The following is a 27363-nucleotide window of genomic DNA, read 5'->3' as shown; positions in this document are numbered from 1 at the left end:
ACCCTGTCGCTGTTTCTCGTCCCTCCCGCCCCTTCTACGACCATTTCTGCCGCCAACCTTCTATCTGCCTTCCTCTCTCCATGCGTCTCTCGTAAGTCTTTCTCTCTTTCTCTTCGTACGTTCTGCTCTTTCTCTTTCCTTCTCGACTTGAACCGAGAGAGCAGCTCGGTATCGGGGGTCGGTACTCTGTTCGTGTACCGCGCTTCTTTCGGTCAGTTTTCTCTCGTGAGTTCCACGCGCGCGTCCTTTCGCAAGGATTTCACTTGGTGCCGGTCTTAACGTGAATTAACCGGATAAGAGAGGAGGAGGCTTCTTGTCGAAGGATTCCCGCTGGACGGGGAACTGTCATCCGCCACGATGCGCCGTCGAAGCACACGGTTAGTCCTAATGGATCGACTTACGTCGTTTTTCTCTTCCGTGAATATTCGTCTCGAGATTCTGGCGAACGGAACGTTCGATGGTCGAGGGGCTTGTATCTTGCTTGGTGTTTTGCATGATTGATCGATCGGTGGTGAGAGAGTGTATGTATTTGTGTTACAGTGGAAACTTGAATTTGAACGATTTGGTAATTTTGGGACTACTTTAGTGAAGAAGGGTTTTACATCCGACGTTTCGTTCGCTAGTGTTCCCAGTAAATGTTATGGTTAAGGTATTATGTATTGAGCGCGACAAAAAATTACATATATATAAGATTATTGGAAAACGTGGATATGGTAATTCACATTGAAAAATATATTAGAATAATAGGTAGTTTACAGGAGTATACCATACAGGTTTGAGAAAATAAATTATTACAATGTTATAAATACATTAATTAGTACAAATTTCATAAAATCGTAGGACCTAAATATTTAGATTCGAAAGAAAAAGCAGCATCGAAAAAGAAATCCTCGGAATTGTCTTTCATAACCATAGGAACAGTCTGAGAGAATAGGATTCGATACTATAAATTGACTAAAAAAAAAAAAAAAAAATTGCATTAACCTAATTTCCGGAATTATTAAAAATCGAAAAATCATTACGAAAGATCCATGATTTCTTTTCAAATACCGGATAAATTTCATGATGAGGGAATAAAATGCAGTGCGATTAAGGTAGTTGTTTCTCAAGCATCAAAATCGAATCGTTCACAGTAGTAGAACATCTCGGGCATCGAGGAAAACTGGAAATAACCGGGTTGGAAAAAGAAAACGGGGCAGAAACTGGGAAAGGAACGGCGGAGGAACAATTGGTTCTGTGCACATAGGTTGTTAAAACGATTTACCGCCTGTCCCATAGCTATTAAATCTTGTCGTTAAAACTTTCTTGTCGTTTCGAGCTTCTTTCAAGCGTGAGACACGTCGTACGCTTCTCTCGTTCGACGATCGAGAATAGAATCCAGCTAGAATCGCGAAAAGCTGGTCCATGATACCTACATAGAAACGATCGTTGGTGACGTGATAACCTCCCCGTTAAATTTAATTAACTGTCTCGCTACTCCCCGTCATCGACTTTGCCTATCTCTGTTCTTCTGTCGCTCGAGTATCCCATCATGATGGAATCGTGTCGCTGGTTACTACTAAGGGGGCTATCCAAGAAGCACGCGTTCCATTATTCATCGGTCGTTTCTACATTCGCATCGAACGATCGCTCGTAAATCGCCGGTTCACTTTTCATTAAGACGTCCGCAAGTAGAGTGAATGAGCGGCTGAATGAATTTCCAGAATCCATTGCTCTTCCTGTCCACTTGCCCTTGAACCATTCCACACTGGGTCACAACCGTGTTGCTTCATTTTTCTACAGCTTGTCATATTTAACACGTATGTGGGAGAAATAGAGAGATATCAATGGTATTATCGGTTATTATCGAGAATTTTCAGTATAGAAATTGGCGATATTCTTGTTTTACGATTTGAAAGTATTGACGTAAAATATCGAAAATTTATGGTATATATAAAGTGTCCAAAAGTGTAATAGCTATATTTTATCAGTATATTTTATGAATATAACCAAACAAAAAATATTATATGAACATAGATCATTGGTATTGTTGATAGCTATCGACGTAGTATGCGAATTTTGTCGTGGTCAATCTAATAGTTTGCTATGAGGAATGAATATTAATGGTGTTTCGTGTGAAGAACGTGCTAGTTGGTTGGGACTAGGTTCTTAGAAATTGCGTGAAATATATTAACTAAATAGACTGATGTTCACCGAAATTTTCTATTAATATTGCAGAGGTCAAAAGCAAAGGTTGTACAAGCGATAAAATCTTTAATTTGAAAAAATTATAAATAAAGTTGATATCGTTATATATAAAACATATCGTTATACGTTCTTATAAACGTTTGAAAACTTCTGAATAAATCCTGTACATTATTATAAGTGTTACCTATGTATTGTATACCGTTTCGTATTTAACATGCTTTTAGGAGAAAAACGAAAAAATACGCTTGCACGCTTTTTTGTTGAGCCTTTCGATTGATTTAAACACTATGACTGGCTTGTTAGCATATTTAAAAATAGTAAAATTTTCGTCTATACGAAACAGAAACTTTCCAAAGTGCAACGTGCAAATGAAATAGCGTTCGAACCATCTGTTAGAACCTCTCGTATCTCCTCCATTTCGTGAGCATATTTAGCGAACGATTAGCAAAAACGGACTAACAAAATCCTCAAACAGAAACACCGGTGCAAAGTATATTCAATTACGTCTGGGATCATCTATTGCGCCGTAATCTCCAAAAAGATGCCGATCCCAAACTTCACCAATGAAACTACCATTACTTCGAATTACACCTTTGAATCTCGATACTAGAGACAAATAGAAAGCATGCAAGAAAGTAACCAAGCACACAGACGGTTTTCTAAAGAATCAAATTCCGTTGATCAGTGTAAAAGGGATCGTCTGTTTATCGAGGAAAAAAGAAAAGTGTAAACGAAACGCAACAGCTCGGTGAAAGAGAAAAAGAAAGAGGAGTGAGGGAACGAGAGAAAGAACGAAGGGGGAGAAATTGACGGTGACTTGAGTGTCAGAAGGCCGCAGGCTCGTGGTCCCTGACCGGTCGACGCAGCCTCCTCCCGGTTCCAGAGAATCAGAGTCACGTTCAGTCAGTGGCCGACTCCCGTCCGCGGAGGTGGTGCGCGTTGTCGTTCCTTCGGCTCTCATACCAGTGTCGAGAGGGGTTTTCCGGTATCCAAGCCGTGGGTCCGGCCGATCTTCAGCGGGAATGACGGCCATCAGGAGCACGTGGTTAGTGGACAAATATTATTATATTTATTTTCTTCATTTTTCCTTGGAGCATAGATGAAGAACTTTGAAATTTATTATCCATAGTTAGGATACACTAGAGTTTCTAGTGATCGGATATTAATTATTATCGTTGGAAATGACGGCCATCAGGTGCATATAGTTGGTGGATAAATATTGTTATATTTAATTTCCTCGTTTCTCCTTGGAGTATAAACGGAGGACTTTGAAGTTTATTGTTAGGACGTAAGACAGATTAGAGTTTACAATGATTAAATATTATTATATAGGAAATGATGTCCACCAGATGCACGTAGTTGGTGGGTAAATATTATTGTATTGATATTCTTCGTTTTGCCTTGGAATATTTCATGGAATGTTCATAGTTAGGACACATTAGAGTTTATGCTGGTCGAATATTAATTAATATTATGTAGTGTGGTTCAAATGAATTATCATTCTTGAAGTAAGTGAGTAAGCGAATTAACTTTATATTTCGATTTTGAATTTGGGGATAACTTCGAGACGTAGATCCTCTCATCAGGCAATTATTTGACGATGTATTGTATTAGCGACGAAACTCGTAAAAACTTTGAAAATACAAGGACTACACATTTTTATCGGTCTCATTACTCCGCTTATCCGAGTGTTACGCCACATACGCGCGCCGCGTACAATTGTGACATAATTACGAGGCCGCACGTCGCATTTGTCCACTTTTTTCGCAGGTTTTTCGACCTTGCCTTCGCATTTCCTTCGAGCCCAGTTGCTTCTGCTTTCGTAAGTGATGTTATGGTCCATCAAGTAAGAAGATAATGCATCAATGCATATTTGCCTGTGCCGGATTGAACGATATAAATTTCTCGTTAATTTATTGTCGTCAGAAGCTGTCTGTTCGGCGCCATACTAATCAGAATAAATTAGGAAATAGTTCAAGTATCAAACTAGATAGACATTTGATGATTCATAGGAGATATTAGAAATGTTTCTACAATTGATGTTTGAAAGTATGGAAAGTCTCTTTTATTCAAAATTCTCCAATTAGAGGATTATCTATACAAATATTATAATTGTATTTTTCTTGAAAGAAATTATTTCTCTAAAGACTATATTACAATCCACAAGTTAAATATTTAGTATAGGTATTATTCTATTGAATAGAGTTCTCTTATTCCTCGAACCTCAATTTCTTTCTCTTAACCATCAGATTACTCTAAATTATCCAAATAAAATTACTTTAAAAGATTACTTTTACAAATATGTATTATTAGTAAAACTTATTGTATCGATATTCTAAAAGCTCTACAAGAAAATTGTCCTTTATGATCATAAAATAAATGTTTGAAATTTTCAAGTATTTCCTCGATTGCTCTATTCGCCCAAAAAATTTAATCCTCTAATCGCTTCGAACAAAATACACCGGACAATTTTCGAAAGTGGGGAAAGAACGCGGCTCGATGGAGTTTCAGCTAATCGAGGATCGCCGATCGAAAGCTGCAAAGCGGTTTTTCTCGCCGGTTTTCAGCCGAATAAGGCATGACTTTAAAAGCGTAAAGTAGGTTCACATGTTTCCGGCGTTGAAACTTAATTGAACGGGGGGACGAGTCGATAGCTGGGTCCTTCTCGTGTGAAAATTCATCGAAAAATCCTCGGTCTCCGGCTGTTTTCGGATTTTTACGATCCTCCTGACACACAATTCGCATATCCCATGAGAGGGTAGACCCTCTGGCGAGTTCCTCGAGATGCGAACCGAAGACATGTGCACTCTTCTCCCCGAGAACTCTGTTCGTCATTTGTCAAAACACTCCAGCAAAGCTTGTGTGTTGCGTCATGTGCCGTACGGTTCCTCTTTTTTCCCTCATAGTTTCTTTGTAAGCAGTTCTCTTCCTTCAAGGGAGATAAAGAGGCTTGTCGCGTCTTATTACATGTCTCATGAGAAAACCTTATTAGAATTTTCTTGTATTGTTAGTTGGACAAATTTCACACTTAAGAATTAATTTCTCTTCGATTTCTGGTAATGTTAGTTTTATGTGCGGTTACAAATTTCAATTAAATCTTTGATTAGACTAAATTTTTAAACGAACAAAGAAATTAAGATGAAAGATGTACGAAAAAATATATAATCCAAGAAGAAAAACAGATTTTTACTCATATACTTTTACGAAAATTCTAGAAAACGCATTGTTGTAAATTTATAAAATTTCCATGAAAAATAACGAACTAATCACTTTGTCAGATCACCATTCTGGTAGTTCTAGCTTTAAGATTCTATGAGCAGCTATTTAAAATTGGTTTAAAATCACTCGTTGTTGTCTGTGTGTCATCTTCGTTGCAACACTGTAGTCATATAATTGCATACGACACTTACCCACTACTTACATAGTAATTTAATCTACTTAACCTAGATACAGTAAAGTACTATGTGTTATTACTACTACTTAATTGCCATGTCAATGTATTAAACATTTTATCGCGTGACTGATCGATCGTAGTACTAAAGGATTAAGAAGTACATATATAAAAATGAATATTCAGGATGATCGTACTACACAAGCGTAATTACATAAATATCGCAATTACAAGGCGTGGATATAGAAAGGAGCTTGCAATGGCTGTTTGCGTAATTCTTTTTCACGTAGTGCTAGTGTTAATTAAAAAACAAAAAATACTAAATTCCTTCCCTTGCTTCTACTTTATTTCAGTAAAATATTTTTGTTTCGTTAATAAAAGTTTTATTCTTGTCCAGACACGTGTTAGCAAGGGAAATGCATCCGTCGCATTTTTACGAACATTCGTGTGTCGCTATAAGCTATTTTGTCGTAGTAAGTTGGTCTAACATTATATAAGGAAATTTTGTATATTTCGTTTGCTTCTTCTTCTCTTTTTCTTGGAAGTAAAGTTCGGGAAAGTTGAAATCCCGGATGAGATAGAATGAATCACGTTTCTTAGTACACCACTGTTTGCTTCCTCTTTTCGATATAGACAGAAAATATATCTTACGTCAATTGCAAATTCCTGACGTCTAACGTGGTCTCCCAATTAAAACGGAGTGTACAGGATTTATCTGACAATGAGTCTTTGAAGACCGCAAGTTTTGCGTATACTTGATAATTCGCGTTAATATTTCGAAAAGAACGATTGAAACTTACTGGAAGGTTCTGCGGATGTTAGTAGAACGCGTCTATGCAATCAATGACGATTGATATAACAGTATTTACTTAATCGAAAGAGTAATTAAGATCACAGGAAGCTTCCCACGTACTCTTGCACGCGATATTAATAACGAAGTAGACTACAGTCTACTTCCAATCCATAGACCAACCTATAAACCAGCATATAAACCAACTAACCTATATAAAATCAATTTTCTTCTTGTTTCATTCTTTAAGTCAAGTACTTCGTGAACCATCCATTCTCCTCATTTTCAAGCATTCTTTTACGAATTCAATAATTAAGAAAGGTAAAACGAATTTCTATCTTCTCTTCACTCCTTAAGCCAAGTATTTGTTTAACCATCCATTCTCTCTGTTTTTTTTAATTTATTTATTGATCAAATAATTAATTAATATAAAATCATTGTTTATTGTATGGTCATTCTTTTAGTTCAGGATTTTTTAAACCACCCATTCACATCAAACTGCAAGAATTCTTCTACGAATCAAATGATCAACACTCGCAATATCAATTTTTATTTTCGCTTCGTTCTCTAAGTCAAAGATTTCTTCGACCACTCATTTCCGTTACCCTTAAAGAATCCTGCGAATCAAATAACTAATCGATACAAAATTACAGTCTTCCTTCTTTGTTCATTCTCTAAGCCAAACATTTTTTCAATAACTTATTATCAAATAAATATTCCACGAATCAAATAACTAATACAAAATAAGTTTTTCTAGGAGAGTGTCTTCTCTCTTTTAACTTTTAGAAATCTTTACTTATTTGTTCGTAATATCCTTCAAGAATCAGCAAAGTTTCTATTTCAACAACATGGGAATAACCACGATCGATATTTTACATTCGATTACGCGATTGTTTAAATCAATTTCGGTCCCATATAATAGGAGGAACGATTATCGCACTTGGCCTGTATTATCAAGACATCCCTTCGCACATATAATTGAGAGTTGACAATATCTGGCCCTGGCGATAATCTAATCGGTTAATTGGCAAGTCGTAATTCCTCTGGCCAACCGAATAGAATCGCAAAAGCGCTCACGATACGTTTTCATACGATTTACGGTTATAACAGTACTCCACCTGCACTGTATAAAGGGTTATTGTAGCTGGTAGAGCTTTCAGGTACCATTCTCTTGGTCGAGCCGTTGGCAGGACAATGGCTTATGCTAATTCCCTGCCTCTATGTAGATGTCCTTCCGACTCCTGTACACCAGCTACGCGTGTAATACGTCAGATTTAAAATTCAGCTCGGGTCACGCTCGCGGCGAGCACAAGATTAACCATCGGAGCTTGCGGACGCGAAACGAAAAGAAGATACAGAAGAAAAAAAGAAATATGAGGAAAGAGGAGGAGAAAAAAAAAAGAAAATACGGAGGGAAGAAAGTGCGACAGGAGATGCGATTAATTCCACGTGTCTTATCCCGCGAGTGGTTTCGAAAGTGAATTCGTGGGACTTCCTCTGGCTACAGTTCGCGTTTGATTTTTTTGGGATACTCTCTGGTGATTTTGTTAAGTTGCAATAATTGACTAGCAAGATCCTCTCGCAATTTATTAGTTGATTATATTAGTGAATTGACAAGTGAATTCTTAATTATTGCACCTTTAAAACCGTCCAATCAGCTTTTATGACTTTAGAATTTTAATTTTGCAAAATTTGCTTGTAAACTTGTTTTTATTAGATATTTATTAATATCGGCGAATTTTCTGACAGAGGCAGAGTGTAACTGTAAATTTAACTTGAATCTAGAGTGAATTTCGTGAATGCGTGTTATACATGTTACCGAATATATGTATTCGTTTAACGCTCGATGGGACTAAGAATAATTTATTTGCGAGATAAGTAGATTTCACACATAAATTGCTATATTAAAACGAATATGTTTATTGGCTTTTGGTTTCTACAATTTATTACAATTGTTAACGTCGATTACAGATAAATCTGTAAATAGTGGCAAACGTGTTGAACTTACGAATTTCCACGACAGTTTATTTTCTGTTTTATTAGAGCTAGTATTGCAGTCATGTGAAAATATTTCCGTACTTCATTTAAGCAGATTATTCATCCATATCGGAATCGGCGTTTATTTAATCGCAAATTGGAATTTCGACGTAGGATTTTTCTTGCGAATAGACCATATCGTTAATACACGTTAACGGCGTCATCAATCAGCCCATTCGGGAATCCGCGGAAGAAATGTCTGCCCTGACTCGGATCATCGGTCTGTCTCCCTGCACACGTTCCATTTGTACCCTTTATGACACGAATATATATCGCTAGCAACGTTGAGAAATCATTTTGTTCCGTAATATTCCAGTGAGCCGTGTTCGGTTGATGCTCGTTCTCCGCGTACAACTGTACAAGACCACCGTCATAACGAAAGAAAATAAAATCCAGATTGGTGTTCCGAGAAGAAACCCTCTGGAAGCTTTAGATCTCGATAGGAACTGTAATTAACACTCAGCCTAGAACTCGTAAAAACTTTCAACAAACTATTATACCTATACTTGGATCTTTACCTTCGTTTTTACCTTATCTCGATTTTGGTTGCAACATCAGAAAAGAAGTAACATCCGGTTTAATTGCATCTCTGTGATACAGCGGTGTCTATAAAGAAGGAAGTAAAGTTTAAAGTTTAAAAAATTTTGGTTTAACGATTTGAAAATTAAAAAATTTCCAAGTTAGAAAACTTCTAAACGTGTAAGTTTGAATATATGAACATTTGGAAATGAAAAGATCTGAAAATTTGAGAATGAAAGAATTTGGAAAATTGAAAGTTTGAAAGTTTAAATAATCGAAACATTGAAAATTCAGGAATGAAACGATTCGAATTATACGTATTTTCCCTTCCTATGGTTTCGATCCTAATCGATAGCCACGCGAACAAACGATTGTCCTAAAATTTTCTAAAACCGTATACGTAACTACTACGTACTCGCGCCTCAGTCCTTCCACGCCCTCGAGAATCACGCGACAAATTGAACAAGCTAAACGCGTCTGTGAGAACCGATTCGGAGCCATTTAAAACGATTAGCCGAGGCCGCGTTTCCACTGTGTCCCTCCGCCCGTAGAAAACGATGTCTATCAAGGTTAATCTTAATGCCTCCAACGACGGACAAGTGTCTGTCCCAGTCATGGTCTCTTTTCTCATCGGTGGCTCTTATGCCTTTCGAACTTTTGTCTCTTCGCGACAGGGTGTCCGTAAAGGGTTGTCGAAATAAATAACCAGGCAACGACGACGAGGAACAAATGGAGGCGCCCTCGAATATGCATCGACCCGGAATTCCCAAGTTGGGAAGCGGTCTCTCGAGTAAAAAGACTTGTAAGTCACGGACAATTCTGTGTTCCGCCGGGTTATTTTGGCTCCCGTGGGGAAAGCTGTTATTTCTGTTCCATAAGTTAATACGCACGGCGGCAACCTCGGTACCGGATTCTCGTTCTGCACACGCATGCACCTCCTCTGCCTCCTTATTCGCGGTCGCTCGCGAGATCAACTCGAAAGTATTGCCGTTTATTTATTGTAGCCGAGGCAACTTGTTGTTTGCCGAAGTGAAATTACTGTTTTCCGTGCGTTGAGCACTTTACCCACGGAACAGTGCTGTCGAAATAGTAGCTTTGATCTCTCGAGTCGAGAAGAGTACGTTTACCTCTGCTAGACTAAGTGAATACATTGCATCGTTTCGGAACAAAGTAGCTTCGATTATTTTGAATGTGGATGGAAGATGATATTTCGGTTGTTTCCGAAGGTCTTGGTTTTGTGTCGTGAAGAAACGATAGGGACGTAAATGATGAATATGACGGTTTACAAAATGAGGATGTGGTGGTTACAAATTAAGCTTAGATGAGTGGTATTCTACTGTTTCATTATAAATGTTTGGCTTTTACGGACTCATTTCAATTAGTTTAAAGTTATGAAATAGTTGATGTTTGTTTTTTTCAAAAGGTTTCTTTTTATTTCGTATTGTTTCCGCTGGTATATTGTTTTATTCAAAAGGTTTTAGTCTATAATTCTATTATATATTTCACTGGTTTCATCATTCGTTTAAAGCGATAATGTTTTTTTTTTTTTTTTTGAAGGGAACTAGCGGAGAACCATTTTTCTTTATGAATATTACATTTATCCAAGCCCTATCTCTAAAACAACTAATTCGTCCCACAATCTGCATAAAAATGCATCGTTTAAAATGGTCTCTTACGTTCATTCAAAATTTCCATTTTAACACCAGTGATTACTTATTGGAACCTTTTATCCCGATAATGATCTCGAAGCTGTAATTTTTATTTAGATAAATGGAATTTTTTCTGTGTCTAATCTTATGCAGCATAAAATTTTTTCGTTCCGTTCTCATGATAAACGTCCCCATGCTTAATGCGTATACTTGGAACAACCGAGTTCCTTGAATGATTGAGAACCGCTTTTAGAGGGTAGGCGATTAGCATGAATTAATAAGAGGGACTGCACGTTTCTTTGATGCAGCCGACCAAACGTCCCTTTAGTAGTCACACATGTGTGCACGTTGCCTGTAATTGCCACCTATATTCTTGCACAGTAAACGAAATGAACGTCGAGTGCTCATTAAGGTAATTCATCTTTCCTAGTAAAGTGTGATTGAAATGACGGGATGGTTTTAAGGAGCACGTCGAAATACACAAAAATACCCTATCAATTGGCCCTTTGTGTTGAATAATATATAAAATCACTCAACTACTATCTGTAACGCTCCTTCTCTCTACCACTAAAAATTAAGCATATGTTACAATGCAACGATATATTATTGTACTTGTACAGGTTTCTCAATCCATGAATTTCCTAATATATGAATTACAGAGCCATCGTAATACTCTACCCTATTATGCTACAATATGAATATTATGAATATTAACTGCAACATTTTCATAGCAAATTTTATGCGCAAAATATACACCTCCTCTATGTTTTCATCAAACTTTGGCGGGAACTTTAACAATTACTATACTGACCACTATATATACTAAGAAACTTATATAACATTATAACGAATATTTTTTACGGCCATATCCCATTATTACAAACTGTACATTTTTCGGTATACAGATACAATAATACGGTTACGTAATACAAATACAATACTGTAGAACTCTATTTATCTGAACCTGTCAAGGGATAAACAGTTAGTTAATAAAGATACATTTCATACGTAATACGTGTAGGCGTTTACTGATTTTACTTCATTACATACGATTCCTGCAATTAGTGAATGAAAGAAGCGAGAATTTAGATAATCGAACACTAATTAGAATTTCATATAATAGAACATAATAGGCTCTTCATATTATATTATTAGTTTCGATCATCTTCCTTATAAGCGGCAAAATTTTCTGTTTCCCTTACAAATCTAACGCATATGAAGAAAACTCTGTAAATGAGAGTTACTAATTTCAGTAATACACATGCAAATAGTCATTGAGTCATAAGAATGATAGAAGTGTAAGAATTTACATGCAAGTCACCTATCTTTCTTAATACAAATATCCTGTAAGCAAATAAATTTCCACTGTAAATTTTTATTAAACATTCGTAAAAACTACGTAGTTGGCAACACCCTAACCAAGCTACGAGATACAGACAGAACGGTAGTTGAATGTAACCGAACCTGGGGGTGTAAGTGACAAAGCACAGTTTCGTGAATTAAGTATCACGCGTTTCGAGACTGGGTCCTCAACTTCCACCATTCACGGAACAACTCCAATATCTCTGGTGGTCGGTTTTCAGCCAGAGGGTCGGCGGGATCTTGCTGAATAATTCGAAAAGCCAGGTCAATGGTCGACGCTAAACTTTCGCCGTGGCGCACATGTGTTCTTCCCCGGTTGCCCATCCATGTCCCGACACGAGGCTTTTTCGCGGAAGGAGAAAGGTCGGCCGAAAAGGACGCGCGCGTTAACTTCTAGACTTTCCGCCACGACCTTTCCGGCCACGCCATACGACTTTAAATTTACGCCGGCCTGGGAATACCGTGACGCCTATGAAGAGCCACGGAGGAACGTTTTAGCTGTTAAATAGATATGATAGCGAAGGAGGCTTTTAAAAGCCTTAAGGCACTCGTTTTGTTAAAATATTTTTGGTGTGAAGTTTTTAATACATTTTTATTGAGAAAAAAACATTTTTTAATGATATTAAGGATATTATGGGTTTTTTGTTAGTATAATATATATTAGGCCGTTTATACTAAACGTGTATTCACACTTTAGATCACTGTTTTATGGCAGCAAATAGTATTTATATAATATTTAGTGCTTTTTTTTATAGTATTCCGTTAGTGATAGTGTTTATTTGAAGTAAACTTTTTTTATAGAAAAACGTTTTTCATACAATCTAATGTATTTCTCTTTTGTAAAATATTAAACGAAATAAGTCTTTTTTGTATCTTTCGATATAATTCGATTTAAATGGAACATAATAATCGAGGAGCTGAGCGGAAAAGTAGCAGGAATGTACTTTTTTTCTATAATTAATTGTAAGATAAATATAGAAAATAATACGTAGAATCTGTTCTTATCTAGAAGAAAAATGGTACAAATATTTTCTTGTGATAAGCATGATATCTTTAATATTTTAACGATCGTGAGCATAAGGGTTTGTTCTGTAAAAATTAAAATTTTTTATAATTTATATGTATTTTCTTTATAACTAATTAAGTATTTTGTTGCTTCAATGAGTCATATAAATGACGTAAACGGTTTGAAATAGCTAGTTTTTTCTAGTTAAAAATAGAAAAGATTTGATATTCATCGAATATAGATTTTCAAATGAATACAAGTGTACGAAAGGAAATTCCAGTGAGTGGTTCGATTTCTATTTCCATTGCAACAGATATTTTTGTCTTTCGAATGTTAGTCTGGTTACTCTGGATCCTATATATACATTGTCGATGGGTAGCGTTGGCCGACTCGATAATCGTTTGCGCCCGCAATTTCCGGTACAGAGGATCGACGTACCTTTAGACGTAATACTCAATGTTTTTTCAGTCGGGTAAAATTGTTTGCTAAACCATCACGCGCGGAACAAAGTTGGAACGCTTTGTTGAACCGCGAAACGCCGATATCTCCGAATGGTTTCGTATATGTATATTCTTAGTGAAATTTGCGTGGGAATTATTGAAAAGAACCAACGTACTAACGTAGGTAAAAGATACCTTTTTCGAATTCCAAAACGTGGCGCAATTTTTCTTTCAAGACGAATTAGATTTACGTCTCCGGTTTAACGTAAATAAATTAGAGCCCCTTGTTCTTCCCTTTGCCATTAAAAATACATACGGTGGACGAAGATCCATCGGGATATGCTCCACGTGCTGCTCTTCTACGTGAAATAATAGCGGCACGTTGTATCCTCGAATTCACGAACCGTAGTAGCGGCCAGTCAATTCTTGTCAGCGTAAGAATAGCCGGAGAGTAAGAATTCCATTATTTATGAACTCAATGGACGGAGCTCCATTATTTATAGAATTGGATTGATATCGATGACTGTGAAAAACGGGATTGTACTTGATATTTTCGTGTGGCCTTGAACGTCTATATGCACGTTTGTAACATTCATTTGCTGGGAATATCGACTCTTTCTGTCACAATTTTCTACTTTCGAGATGTTAGCAGAATAACGGAGAGCTGGATTGCTGGAATCCCGATAGACCGACGGAATATTAACGTTCCATTAACGACCACAAGCTACTACTTTGTTTTTTCATGATTAGAGCAATATGGGACAATTATTATCGTTGACACTGAGAAAATTTTCTTATATGGATTTCAATTGATACAATGAGTGGACTGTAGATGTTTATGTATATATTTATAGGAAATTTAAATGTACAAAAGTATGCTATACATAATATGTAAAAATATACAAAATATCCAAAGTATTCGTCATGAATACTGAAATTAGCTTTTTTGCCTGTATTTACAAAATATATAAAAAATCGGCAAGTCCCATACGTGATACAAAACGTGATACATATTTGCAACCAAACTCCAAATTCTTATTTGTGTCTTAATCGAATAATCTTATAATATCTTGCCGTAATATCTCGATGAACTTGTCAATTGCGAATGTGTTAGTCAAATGGGCTCAAATTTACATAAAACGTGTTGGACTGAAAGACAATATTGTACATCGACCGACAATATACGTACATATCTCATCAAGCGTCTACTTAATTACATGACAAATATTATACGGATTACATGATATTATACACATAACTACGTTTTCGCATACGTCACAAGAGTTTCATAATTCTACCTAACGTTCCAGCAATTTGGTTAATTACTTCCCAATGAAGCTTCGCTTGTGTACAATCGTAACGAGCGCAATTACAGAATTTCGAAGCAACTTATTAATGCACGATGCATTTTAATATTCCATTGCAGGCTTGAATAACAGGAAGACACGCGAGGAAGGGCGGTGCAGGGGTTAAACAATGTCGTAATAAAAAGTTCGAATCACAACTAACGAGTAATATCCTGTCCCCGATTCCTGGTAACAATGGCCCTTTCGATTGCGCTCGTCTGGTTCTTGCCCTCTCGGTTCGAGAGGGTTGCGTGCTCCTCTCTTTTTACCTTCCTCTCCTCTTCTTTTTTTCAATCCCTGCGAAGACCCTTCCGTTCGATTTCGTGCGTTCCACGTCTCGAAAATAGGTGGTAAAACTGGCGCAACTGGTCCGTGTCTTTCGAGGGATGTCGTCTGGAAAAGTTCGAGGCTGACTTCGCGGCTTAAATATTTTGCCCGCTGTATACAAGCTGACGTGAAGCCGATAAGACCGTGCTGATGCGATACGATGGTGTCGTGGAACCTTCTTTCTGTCTCGTTAGCTCTCCACTCGCGAGCTGCTGTTCTCAGATAATCCGAAATTTACGCCCGCGATCGATATCAGTCTCCCAGGAGAATCGCTTTGAACGTTGAACGCTTTGCTTCTTGGAAAATTAGAAATTTCATCGGACGTAGTTTGCGTGAAAATATTTATGTTGGAATTAGAAATTATTCACAGTGCTTTTTTTAAGATCTAATTACGAAGATTTACTTTATGACGGTGAGTTTCTAGACGAGTATTTTTTCAATGTCAAACTCGATAGGAACGATAATGAATTCTCGGAAGATTTGACCGGATGATCGTTGAAACTAATTGAATCGTGCTCTTACGGGTTACGAAGTCAATGTACTTGCGATAGCCGCAATGCACTTTGCTTGCAGTGTTATGCCGATCGAATATCTTTGGCCCTTTAATGCATAGCGCAATTATTTGGCAATATTATGTATATACCTACGGTATCGTTCAAAAAACACGATACAGCTTAATTATGCAATAAAATTGATTTTTAAGAACTACTTCCCATTAACAATTTTTTTTTGTTTTTGTTGGATTGTCTCAGTTCTTGTGGATTGTATAATTTTTACGAGTTACGCTTTAGTTAAGTACGAATTCTTCTATCGATTTTTCCTCTAGATAAGCACAAAATATTCTTCTTTTCTTTTCTTAAATTAAAAGATACAAAAAGGTGAGGTCGGTTTCTAAGTTATAATTAATAATAGTTAAAAAAGTTAATAAAGTTATTTTCCTATAAGAGTGTGATACATAAATTGACAATTTTAAACAATTTTATCACATTTAGAATTGTCATAAAGGATTAAAAGAGGACATTCAAAATAGTCGTCTACGATTTCTTTACAAATATTCAGTCAGGAGATAAGTTATATTATTTTCAACTCATTCATTAAAGAGTATTATTCTTGAACCATAAATAGCCTGGAATGAAACTCACAGTCTTGCAAAATACATACATATTTACAAAGAGTTGGCCAGATTCGTGGCTGGTTAAACTTTGTGCGATCTCGTAGCGCGAAGTTACAAGTTCTCGACCAGATCTCGAGCCTCTCGGTTTTATATTTTTGAAAGATGCGCAAACTTTTCGCCGAGACGTTTCGCAACAGTATTAACCGTTCCATGAATTATTCCCGTGGTTGAAGTGATTCATGCGCCACCATAACCTTCCATCCTTGTTTATACGATAAGGATATTTCACCACCCGACTGGAGAACACTTTACGCTATTCCATCTCTCTCGTTTGCTCTTCCTCCTTCAACTTCTATATCCTGATTAGGATATACTAGCCCGGCGCGCAGCCTACAGTCTTTTTCTGGAATTTTAACGCGATTCCCGATGAGATAAATAGTCGAATGGTTGATATGCAGTAAACTTCGAGCTTTTAAATCTTCTAGAAAGCTTTAATCTATCGATGTAATCGAATTTGTTATCGCAGTTCCATATTTCACGTCAAAAACACGATTTCGTAATACATATTCGTTTTAAGAAGTCTAAGAAATTGAAGTTAATCTTTCTTACCCAACGACTTTTACTTTTAGGAGATCCATATAAAATTCTCTTAGAAATGGGTTACGTAGAATCTTGGTATCTCCATCACAGTTAATAGTGATCTTCCGTACCGAAAACATATTTAATGGTTCCATGATACTTTCATCAAATAGAACTGTTCTCCACCGTTCGACAAATTTACATGAAATTCTCTTAGAAACGGTATACATAGGATCTTCGTATATACGGAGCTTCATTAGTTACAGTTGATAATAATTTTCCATGTTGAAAAGATATTCAACTGTTCCATGAAGCTTTTATCCTAAGAAGTCTAAGAAATAAAAATTAGTCTTTCTCACAAAATAATCAAAACGGGAAGACATCCGATCCCCAAGAAATTCATACGAAATTATCTTAGAAATGGAGGACACAGAATCCTCTTATTCCACAGCTTTACCTATCACACTTGATAATAATTTTCTACGTGTAAACGTCATGAGCAAATGAGACTACATAAGATATTCTTTGACTATAGCTCTTCAGATCCGTTTGAGAATTATCATATGCACCGATCAAAGAGCATCTTGTATAACCACAATCAATCCACGGCCTCTGCGGTGGTCTATCGTGGAATGTCTCCTTAGATCCCGCATTGCTGAGAGCTCATGATGTCAGCAGCACTACGAAGGGACCAGCGAAGCTACGAAGGGAATCGACGCCGTCGAGTATTCCCTGTTGCAACGTAACTATTCTCCGTTGCATTGTTTGATGATGGTAATTACGAGAGCCGCGAGATGCCTGGCAAAGGAAGCAAAAGGATCGAGCATGAAAGCGATGAGAAAATGGTCGCTGGTTCCTCGGCAAGCTTCACCTCCTGTGTGTGCACGCGTCGTGATTCTTTCCTGGTCAGGATGATAATGCTTCGCGGAAAAAGAACAACAGGCACAGTGCACGGTTCATCTTTCGATGATACGGCGTGATAGGGATGCGACCCTCTAGCCTCATGGTTTGAGGGGATCAGGAGGAGGAAACTGAGAATCGTGGATGCGAAATTGAGGATGGGAGTGAAAAGGGAAATGTAGACTGCGATGAACGCCCTGGAAGTGAGTGGCTGGTTTTGTTTGGATCAGATTTTCGCTTGGGAAACCTTAGGGGATTAGTCCGGAATAAATCTCTTGATGGGATTGCAAATTGAGTAGCTTGGGAATTTATTATTCGAAGGGGCAAGTGAAGAGAAAACCTTGGTTTTTGGAATTTTATAGGAGAGAGAATCAAATGCGATTAAGATTAATCCTGTACTGATAACTGTCTTCCAAGTATCAAATCCTTATAAATTATATATTTATGAAATTATACATTGTATCGTAATCTTTATACGAAAATGAAATAATGAATGTATTGATCGTATTCTAAATTTTGATAAGAGATAAAAACTGAAAAAGATGGGACTTGTTTCAATTACTTACTGAACATTAAAGTCTGTTTAATTACGTGTCAATAGTCAAGAGTTCAATATAGCAACGAAAAAATATAGAATCAGAATTTTATAAAAAAAAAAGACAAAGTTCTGTGTAACCTTGTTTTACCTTGACCACAACACGATCCTTTTTCGATTAAAGGAAGATTAAGCCGAAGATGAAGCTACGCGAAGAATGTTGTTAAGAGCGAAATTTTACTGTTTCGTTGGACGTTTATCGAGGGATCACCGATCAGAAACGAACGACCAGATGCCCATAGAGAATTGCTCTCGCTACGTGTTCTACTGGAGGCAGGCAAAAAGTCCGCGATTCGTTGCTGGCCACCGCGGTGCAGCATGTTTTACGATCGCTTCTGATGCTCACCGCCGTTGTTGCATTAAATATGATTCACATGGCGACGTGCCACGATCCGTGCTGGTGAGCCAGACATTCTGTCTGTCGGGTTCGGGCTATTTGCGTTGTTGAAATTCTGATCGCAGTCAGGGAGTAACTAAATTATTCAAGATATTGGAATAGATATTGAATTAGGGAGATATTTCTCATTAAATTATATGGGGAAAAATTTACTTTCGATATAGGGGGAGGTTGGAGTGAAAATCTTTGAACTTCTCGGTTTAACTTGGCTCGGTAAATTTAAATAGCATTTTTAAATTTAAGTGAAATTCTTTGGGAATTTATTGACGTATTTAAATCGTTTTTTATACACCATATTAATTTCAGACACATTTATGATCGTAATAATATTTTCGATATACAATTTATTTTTAAAAATATCGTACATTCTAATCGTGTTTAGATTAGAGTGGTATTTTTCTTTGATACTTCCCTAACATTGTAAAAAACATTATACATACATCACATAGCTACATAGTCATTACACAATTATGACAAACATTATAACTATACTATATATCTATGGAAACTTTAAATGTGCACATTTGTATAAAAATATATAACATGCAGAATTATCCAAAACGTTCAAAGCATGTACAAAGGATGTAACGAATTTCCATTTAGTTTTCGTCCTTTGACTGTATTCGTAAAATACATTTACGCAGATACCCATACCCCCTTGCCAAAAATGTTTCCTTTCACCCTCATCGTACTCCCCATACGTCCAACTATCCGTGGAACGAAGCCCATACGTAGTGCGAGCACGTGGCGCGGTAATCGCGCAGAAGCGACCACGCGTCGTTCGATCATTCGCAGTGGCGTCCCCGGGTCCTCTGGTGTGTTTGCTAATTTCGTTGGACGTGTCGTGACGCGTGTATCGCGGCTATCAGCGTGGAATTTCTCCGGGGTCGCACATCCCCGGCCGGGGTGGCATTCTGCGACCCCAGCAGCAACTTGTTGCTTCCAGTCGTGGCGTTCTTCTCGGTTCCTCTTTCGGGATCGACCGGCAGAGTTGTCGCGTCTTGCTCTTGCACTGGCTCGTTCCTCGTCGACGCCTGTGCGTTCTCTTTCTGGCTGGTAGTCGGGGTTCTTTCTTTCGCGCTCCGCCGCTGCCTCTCGTCTTTTTCCCTCTTTCCAGGAACGATAGAACGCCCTTCGTCTGCGACTCGTCCGCGTTTATGTTCTCCTGGTATCGCGGAGGCCGGACGCGTCGCACTCTGTTGCTCCGTTCTGGTCGCCTCGTCCTCGTCGCACCGTCGCCGACGCCTATGCCGCTTTCTCGTCGACTCACACTGCCGCCGCTCGTCCCCCGACATCCCAGCTGTCACGCGCCTAGGCTTTTCTCGTCCCGGCTCTTCCTTCTTCGCTTTCCTCGTTCTTCTTGCGATCGCGTGTGCCGTACACGACGTTCCAGCGTCGCGGCGGTGGTACACGCTGCTTTCTAGCCGGGTCGAATTCGCGCCGGCTGCCTCCTCTACCGACTACTGATGCCTTGATCCGATGTTTCTCGATGTAGAAGAGCGCGGTCTCGTTCGACATTGCATCCTATCTTTTTTCTAACTACTTCGGTACTGGTATACGTGCGAAGTCTGCCTAAGAGATATACAGTCATTTGGCATTAAAAAATTAATGATGTGTATAATACATATTTACGTGGAGTAATGGTGCTCTAGATCGTTCAAAGCATTCTACTTAGGGTTTTAATCGTTAATTTATACAATAATTTGAGACGAACTGTTTTGGCATGTTATCAGTTGCCCTGTCACGTTTTCTTTCGGTAACGAAAAGCTTTGGAGAAAGTTTCAGTTCTTAAAAATTAAATCCGAACTCTAGGTTGATAGACACGGGTGATGCAATGCTTTGCCACAACTTAATTATAAATTAATTATATATTACAACTTAAGTAATTAATTAATTAAATGCGGTTATTGTCTATTAAATACTAAATAAATAAATGTCTTACGGAAGGATGGTTGTTCACATATCCACACAGTAAAGTTTTAATTATTTTAAATTATTATTAAATGGCCACAAGATCTGCTCCCTAAATATTTCAGATAGGTGCATAAAGTTTTAAGTTTTCCATAAAAATGGGATTCGCGTTGAAGATATCATAAGAACTTTATGAATACGAAGATTGTTCCTAATGCAAGTTACATTTGTGCCGATTTCCGTCGACCATCAATGGCTCAATTGCCACGGAATGGTGTTAATAGGTATGACAGATTTGCAGTCGTTCTGATAATGTGAGAGGATGGAAGTAATTGGTTCTTGAAAGGTAACACGCGCACACGAAACGTTTAGTTATATCGTTTAGCTTTATCTTTATGGATATTGTCGTGCGTCAGGAGGAGATACGCGAACAAATTGTTGTAGCACGCGGACATCTTTGTGCTAACGATTTATAAGAGGTGTCAGCTCATGAATTTTTATCGAGGAAGGAAGTTAATCGATTCACATAAATTGGTCGAAGCAAGCAACCCATTACGACATCATACGGGGCCAGTTTTCTCGGTTCAAGTTGCAACACCTTTTGATAAAAACTTGTTCTGCTAAATAACGTTATTACGATATGTTATTTAATGATTATTACCCGAGAAACGTTTGACAAAATATAATTTCATCCACACTCCGTTCGCACGCGATAAGAAAATAAAATCACATTAATATATGGTTTGAAAAAAATTTCTGAAAGCTTATTTCGATTCAAGATACATAGCAGATAGCGGTGTAAATTAACATCTTGAAAATTTGGTTTTAGTTGTGTATTTCAACTCTTTAGAGTATCACTTCTCTAGTTTTACAATTAATTAATTTATAGTTTTATTAAAACTATGTTTAAAGCGGAACTTTTTCGTGAATCGAAACAATACAATGCATTTTTTTATAGCGATAGATACAGAACACTATTTCTTGAAAAGTAGCATTGGACCACTGTATAAATCTTACAAATTTATTACGAACTTAAAAATATGTTAAAAAATAAAGAGCTAGAAACAACAAAAGAATGCGTGTATATAAAAAAGACAGAAAAAGAATGGTGAAGTTGAATGACGTCTCATCATAAATATTTGCAAATACCATGGGGTGCCATTGTATCCAATAGTTTGTTCTACGTACGATGTGGTTCGTCAGCCATAACTGTCTTCTAAAAATTATTATCGTCTCTGCACGAGAAGAGAAGCCAAGGTTTTCGAGCATCAAGGGGCGTCTGTGTCGAGGTACGCCTTTCTTCGTCCAGACCCTTGTTCTTTTTTCATTTTTCCTCGCTTTTTTTTCTTATCACTGCAAACGAGACCACGGTGGCTTTCGAGGGCGACTAATAACAGAGCAGACAGTTTGGGACGATTTGCGGTGCGGCGCTTCACCTCTCGTTCTGCGGTCAAAAAACCGCAGAACACCCAAAGTCTGGACGAGTCCCAAGCCGCTGAATGGCTGTGGATTCGTTCATCCTCGAACAAATTTCGCCTTTATAAGGCCGCCTTTGATAATTACTTTTCGTATCCGCAGCAGAAGTTAATGAAACTTATATAATATGAAATTAACGATATATCCACATTAAGATATTTTTAACTCTATTTATCGATATTTTCATCGAAGTTACAAGCAATTGTTAGTAACAACTTTTTCTTTGTCTTAATTTTTAAATATAGAATTCATTCAGAATTATAAAATAAAATTTAATATAAAAGAAATGTAATATAACCTTTGATTATCGTTTTGCAATTGAAGACGAAGTAATTAAATAAAAGTATACATTTAAAATTAAATTCAATGTTAGTTGAATACATTAATAAACAAGCTACATTCAGACAGCTGTAAAATTCTTTCTTCCAGCCGTGAAGAAGGTCGAAGTATAATACTCGCACATATGTAAAGACATCTTGCCAGACAGTTAAAAAGATGGACGACGCTTTTGGTTCACGTTGTATTAATGGTACGCGTCGTTCCCTCAAAGCCAGCGCTCATTACGCGAAACTTCCGGTGCATAGATCGCAATTGCAGCCGCGGCGCAGTCTAACGTTGTAAGATGAGAACGCAGCAGACTGGAACTTCCATCCGCGTGCACGGCGCGGCAGCTTCTCGAGCTTCGAATCAAATTGTTCTCGCTTGACGAGTCTCGGGCAATGTGCCGATTTAGCCGGACATCGTTCAATTATCCTTTTCTTTGCTTTGGTCTCTATTTTATTAAATAAAAGTTCGTCCTTTCTTTAAACGAAACGATACTATGCATAGAACATGTATGAGTCTTTCTGTAATCTGTAATTTTTATTCTTTGTTTTTTTCTTTAATATTCTTCTTAATAATAAATAGTTATACATAGATATTATCAAATTATTGTAATTGGAGTGTATTAAAATTAATATTTTATTTCTTAAAATATTGTACACGACAAAAGAAGAAAAATTTGCGAACAGTATATATTTCATTCCACTCGGTTAATTAGTCTTTATAATTGGTATTCATTATGAATGAAAGAGGAAGCTAGCAAACGATCGATTAGAATCTCTCGTAAGCACAAGCATTTCAGCTCATTTGCTCAAATTCAATTAACCTGATACCAGTGTTTGAAATAGCAATATGTATTTATTGTTCCTTTTCCGCTTGGCCAAACACAATGTTACCAAGAAAACACCTCCATAATTCGTCGTCCATGGCGTTGTATCGTGACATTGACGTAACGATGTTTTTTTATTAAACGCGGAATTTTATATATTTCAACAAAATTTCAATTGCACCAAATATCACGTAACAGATGACATTATGTTGTACATTTTCTAAGCGAATTTTCCTTCAGATATAATAATCTACAAGTATATCTTTCTCCAATCTAATAAAAACCGAAAGACTTTTAATATAAGAACGATTAACATGACATTGAAACAAGAAATCACGCATACATAACGAAAATGCTTTGTTCAGATTCCACAAATTCAAAAATTTTTTTATCGATAGTAAAACGTGATTGAATCAAAGATGATCCACAACTCGTATCAAGATCAATTCTCAATCGTGAAAATTTAAACGCGATCCAAAACAATTCAGAGTCTAATTTTTATTAAAAGATTCAATGACAATCCGTGATCCGCCCATATTTTACCCCAGCTAAAAATTCCATTTTTCTACCAAATACCTACCGAACTTTTCATTTATTTTCACACGAATACAAATTTCATTTCAACCAATCGAAAAAAGGTCAAACAATTCTCATATATTCCGCGCGATTGTTCGATTTGCGGCCTCGATCCCGAGTTAAATTCCTAACATGCTTAGTTATAGGTTTCCGATCACCATCCCGGAAACATTTAGACTGCTCGAGGCCCGTGTGCCGCGCCGTTCCGAGTGCCGGTGGTCTTTTCGAGGTGTGGCGATCCTCTCGAGAACGCCTCGATTTCGTATCTCCGGCACCCGGTTGAATGTAGGACAGTAGGACCTGTTTGTCGAAAGAATTCTAAAGCTGGGACCCCATTACAATAATCCCTCACGTGCTCGTACATCCCCTTCAAGAGGCTCGCTTCATCGTCTGCTGGTTGCTTTCATGCCTGCTGATCCTTTTCAAAACTACTACTCAGACTACTGAATAATCATATAAGAATTGTAGTACTTTTATAATAGCTTCTTTAGCTATCACTATACCACCGTTCAACATAGTAATAAGAACCACAACTTTGCAATATCATGTATGAAAGAAAATTTAAGGAAATTTTCATTTTTATTGTCATAACATTATATAGTTGTATTTTTTTTTTTTGTTTTATTTTTTATTCGACAGAAAGATACGATTACATAAGGGAAACGATAATTATTCTACGGTCGGCGTTTGGCTTTAATCGATATTTATTCGCATGACGTCAAAATTTATTCTCTTTTACTGGTTGTGAAGATCTACAACCACATACATACATATTATACGTATGCGTTCTAGTAATATAAAGGATACAAAAAAGGTTACGAGTTAAAGAATTTTGTCTTCTTTTAAAACTGTAATATCCCAAAAACTGTTAAAATAATTAATTATATGTATAGTATAAAAATTAAATTGTACTATAGCACTAAAATATGATTACTGATGCCGTTAGAAAAATGTGCAAGAAATTCCAAACGTTTTAAAAATATTCATAAAATATATTTCATTAGATTAGTTAATGATCTATTTTTTCTGAAGATGGATGATATAATCCGATAGAATTGCGCGGTTATATTTAAATAAGGAGAGAGTTACGCGACGTCTAATTTTAGACGACTGGAGTGCAGTTGTGTTGAACGTTTATCGGAGACATCGATTTGTTAGGTCGTAAACATCGCGGATTTCTTGAGTTGACAAATTAATTCGTGATTCCCGTACGGACAGACACAATCTGTCTCGTCCTCGTACTTTCTAACCTGGAGTATTACATAAATATCACGATAACGAACTATTGCCTTTACAACCTTATTTGCATAAATATTTAATATTTCTAAAGCAATATTGACACAGAGATACATGTATATTTCTTGCACGTCGAACGAGACGATTTTGTTACTCACCTTCTTACTTTCTACACGTAACATTTACGTAATATTTAGGTATAGTAGGTAAACTTTACCTTATATTGCGAGTTCTTCGAAGAACTTAGTGTTAAGATCTGTAATGCATGTACCATTATAGTGAAAGTGTTATACAGCATTCACTAAGAAGTGGTACATTCATAAAAAACGTTTAATCCATATGAATTCTAAAATCAATACTTTTAGTGTAAAAATATAATTCTCTGTTTGTTTATGGGAGTATTATATGAGATTAACATTAGAACGATTAATTGGATTATTTTAGTCAAGGAGTCGATAAAAGCTATTACTTTCTTCAATAAGTATAGTTATTCGCAATTTTTTGATAGTCAGTATTAATTCTATTAAAAGCACGTTTTTATAATTACTAGACTGCGGATTTGTATGCATTTATAGGAAATTTAAAAGCGCAAAATTGCACAGAATGCACATAATACGAAAAAATATATAGAATATCCAAAGTATAATGCTTTCTATAATATTTGGCAGGTAAAATAACTTTCTACCGAGATCCTACTTTTTCATTATATTCTCAAAAATACGAATTTTCATAAAAATCCGCAGTCTATTAATTACAAAGCTAGTAAAGTAATAGAATTTCGTAATTCTACCATTAACGGAATAAAAATCTACCTTCGCTCCTAGTTCGCTGTTCGTTTTTACATAAACCGTCCTTGACCATCTTCCCGGTTCCCATCGACGAAACACGAACTGGATCTCAGTAGGTCGCGGTATCCCAAACATGCCATTATAATGATCCCGCACGTGTCCAAGGCGAGCGTATCTTCTGTACAAAACGTCCTTCATTGTGAATTACGATTCGAGTAACCGCACAATGAATCAATGCCAACAAAGTACTCGAGCAACGACTTCTTTAAACCACCCCCGCGCTGTAACGCGACGCACTCGCACGGCTATATCCTTTCGAACAAAGCCCGAGATCCTTTCGACATTCCACGAATATCTTACCAGCAACCGGCCCCCCTTTCCTGCCATGGTCACTCGATACACGTCTCACGTGCACTCCAAGTACCTGGCACTCGAACAACGTCGAATTTCGTGGGTCGTTTGTCGAAAATTTATTAGAGTTTATTGGAGGGATTGTTCGTTACTGTTATAGTTTCGTTAAACTTTACTTTGTTTGTTAGTAAACCTCCTTTATGGACAACACGGAGTGTGGTTTACCGACTGACCAAGTTGGATGAAGTTCGCGGATAGATTAAGTTTCCTATGTTTAAGCGTGGTACACGTTATGGTATAGATAGGGAGGTCGTAAAATTGGGTGATAATTGGAATAAGCGTGTTCTAGACGTTAAAATAACGAAGTTGAGAGAACTGCGGATAGTGAACGAGAAGTTGAGATTTTAGTTAAGATTGTATCAAGAAATTTTTAACGTAAAGGAGATTTTTCGACGGAGTATATTTTGGTGACCGTTGCGGTTATTTTTGGTTGAAGATTTTTAACATTTCATTAATACGTATACAGCTTGAGTTATGCCCTGACCAGTGCTATAATTTCAGTGATTACTAGTATTTGCATTTTGTTAACTAAATAGTTTTCGTCTCTTGCAAATAATGCTTTTGCATAATGCGAGACCCGTGCGATAATTGCTGACTTTTAAATTTTACTGCTTTCCTATTGTTCGTTATCTTATCCAAATAAAAATTTCGATGTAAATGATTGGTCGTTCGACATGGAAAATGGTTATAGCAGAGCGAAATAAAATTTCGCGCTAGTTCAGTTTTCGAGATTTAGAACGATACAGTTTTTAGTGAAAACCGACGAGTCAGGTCTCGGTTCGAGCCGTATATTTACGTTCACGAGACTGTTGGTTTAATAACTTTTCGTTGGTTATCCATGTTTGAATATAAAACGAATAGAAGACGATTAAAAAGTGAAATTATATTCTCTATACAGTTTGTTTGCAAATGGTAAACCCAGACAAGAATTAGCTAGAATTCTAAACGAGTATATCAACGATTCCCACCTATGTGTGTAATTCCAGCTCATAAATTTGCCGATTATGCAATAATATTTACCACAAATTAATACCTGGAACCTCGCAGATTAATGCTTCTAACAGCACGCCATTTACCTACTTTAACCCTGAAAAATAAAATCGCAGACGATTATGGTATATCAAAGATTTCTATCTCATAATTCCACTAATTACGTAATGATATTTATTATAAATT

The 27363-nt window shown here is 37.0% G+C and overlaps 1 protein-coding gene across 9 annotated transcripts in view; it reads left to right on the top strand.

The window, feature by feature from the left end:
• Positions 1-217: 217 nt before the first annotated feature.
• Positions 218-27363, top strand: part of LOC126872189 (papilin) — a 162698-nt gene continuing 135552 nt past the window's right edge. For 8 of the 9 annotated variants that reach the window (XM_050631822.1, XM_050631826.1, XM_050631825.1 and 5 more), the window contains exon 1: positions 3079-3232. In XM_050631822.1, coding sequence (XP_050487779.1) covers positions 3210-3232 — 23 coding nt within the window. In that variant the 5' untranslated portion in view covers positions 3079-3209. Of the gene's footprint in view, positions 378-3078; positions 3233-27363 lie in introns of those variants that run through there. The other variant, XM_050631821.1, reaches the window with a different exon arrangement.

This window comes from Bombus huntii, chromosome 12 (assembly GCF_024542735.1).
Source record: "Bombus huntii isolate Logan2020A chromosome 12, iyBomHunt1.1, whole genome shotgun sequence".
Taxonomy (NCBI): domain Eukaryota; kingdom Metazoa; phylum Arthropoda; class Insecta; order Hymenoptera; family Apidae; genus Bombus; species Bombus huntii.
Note: the sequence above shows the minus strand (reverse complement) of the source record. Positions and strands in the feature narration are given on the sequence as shown.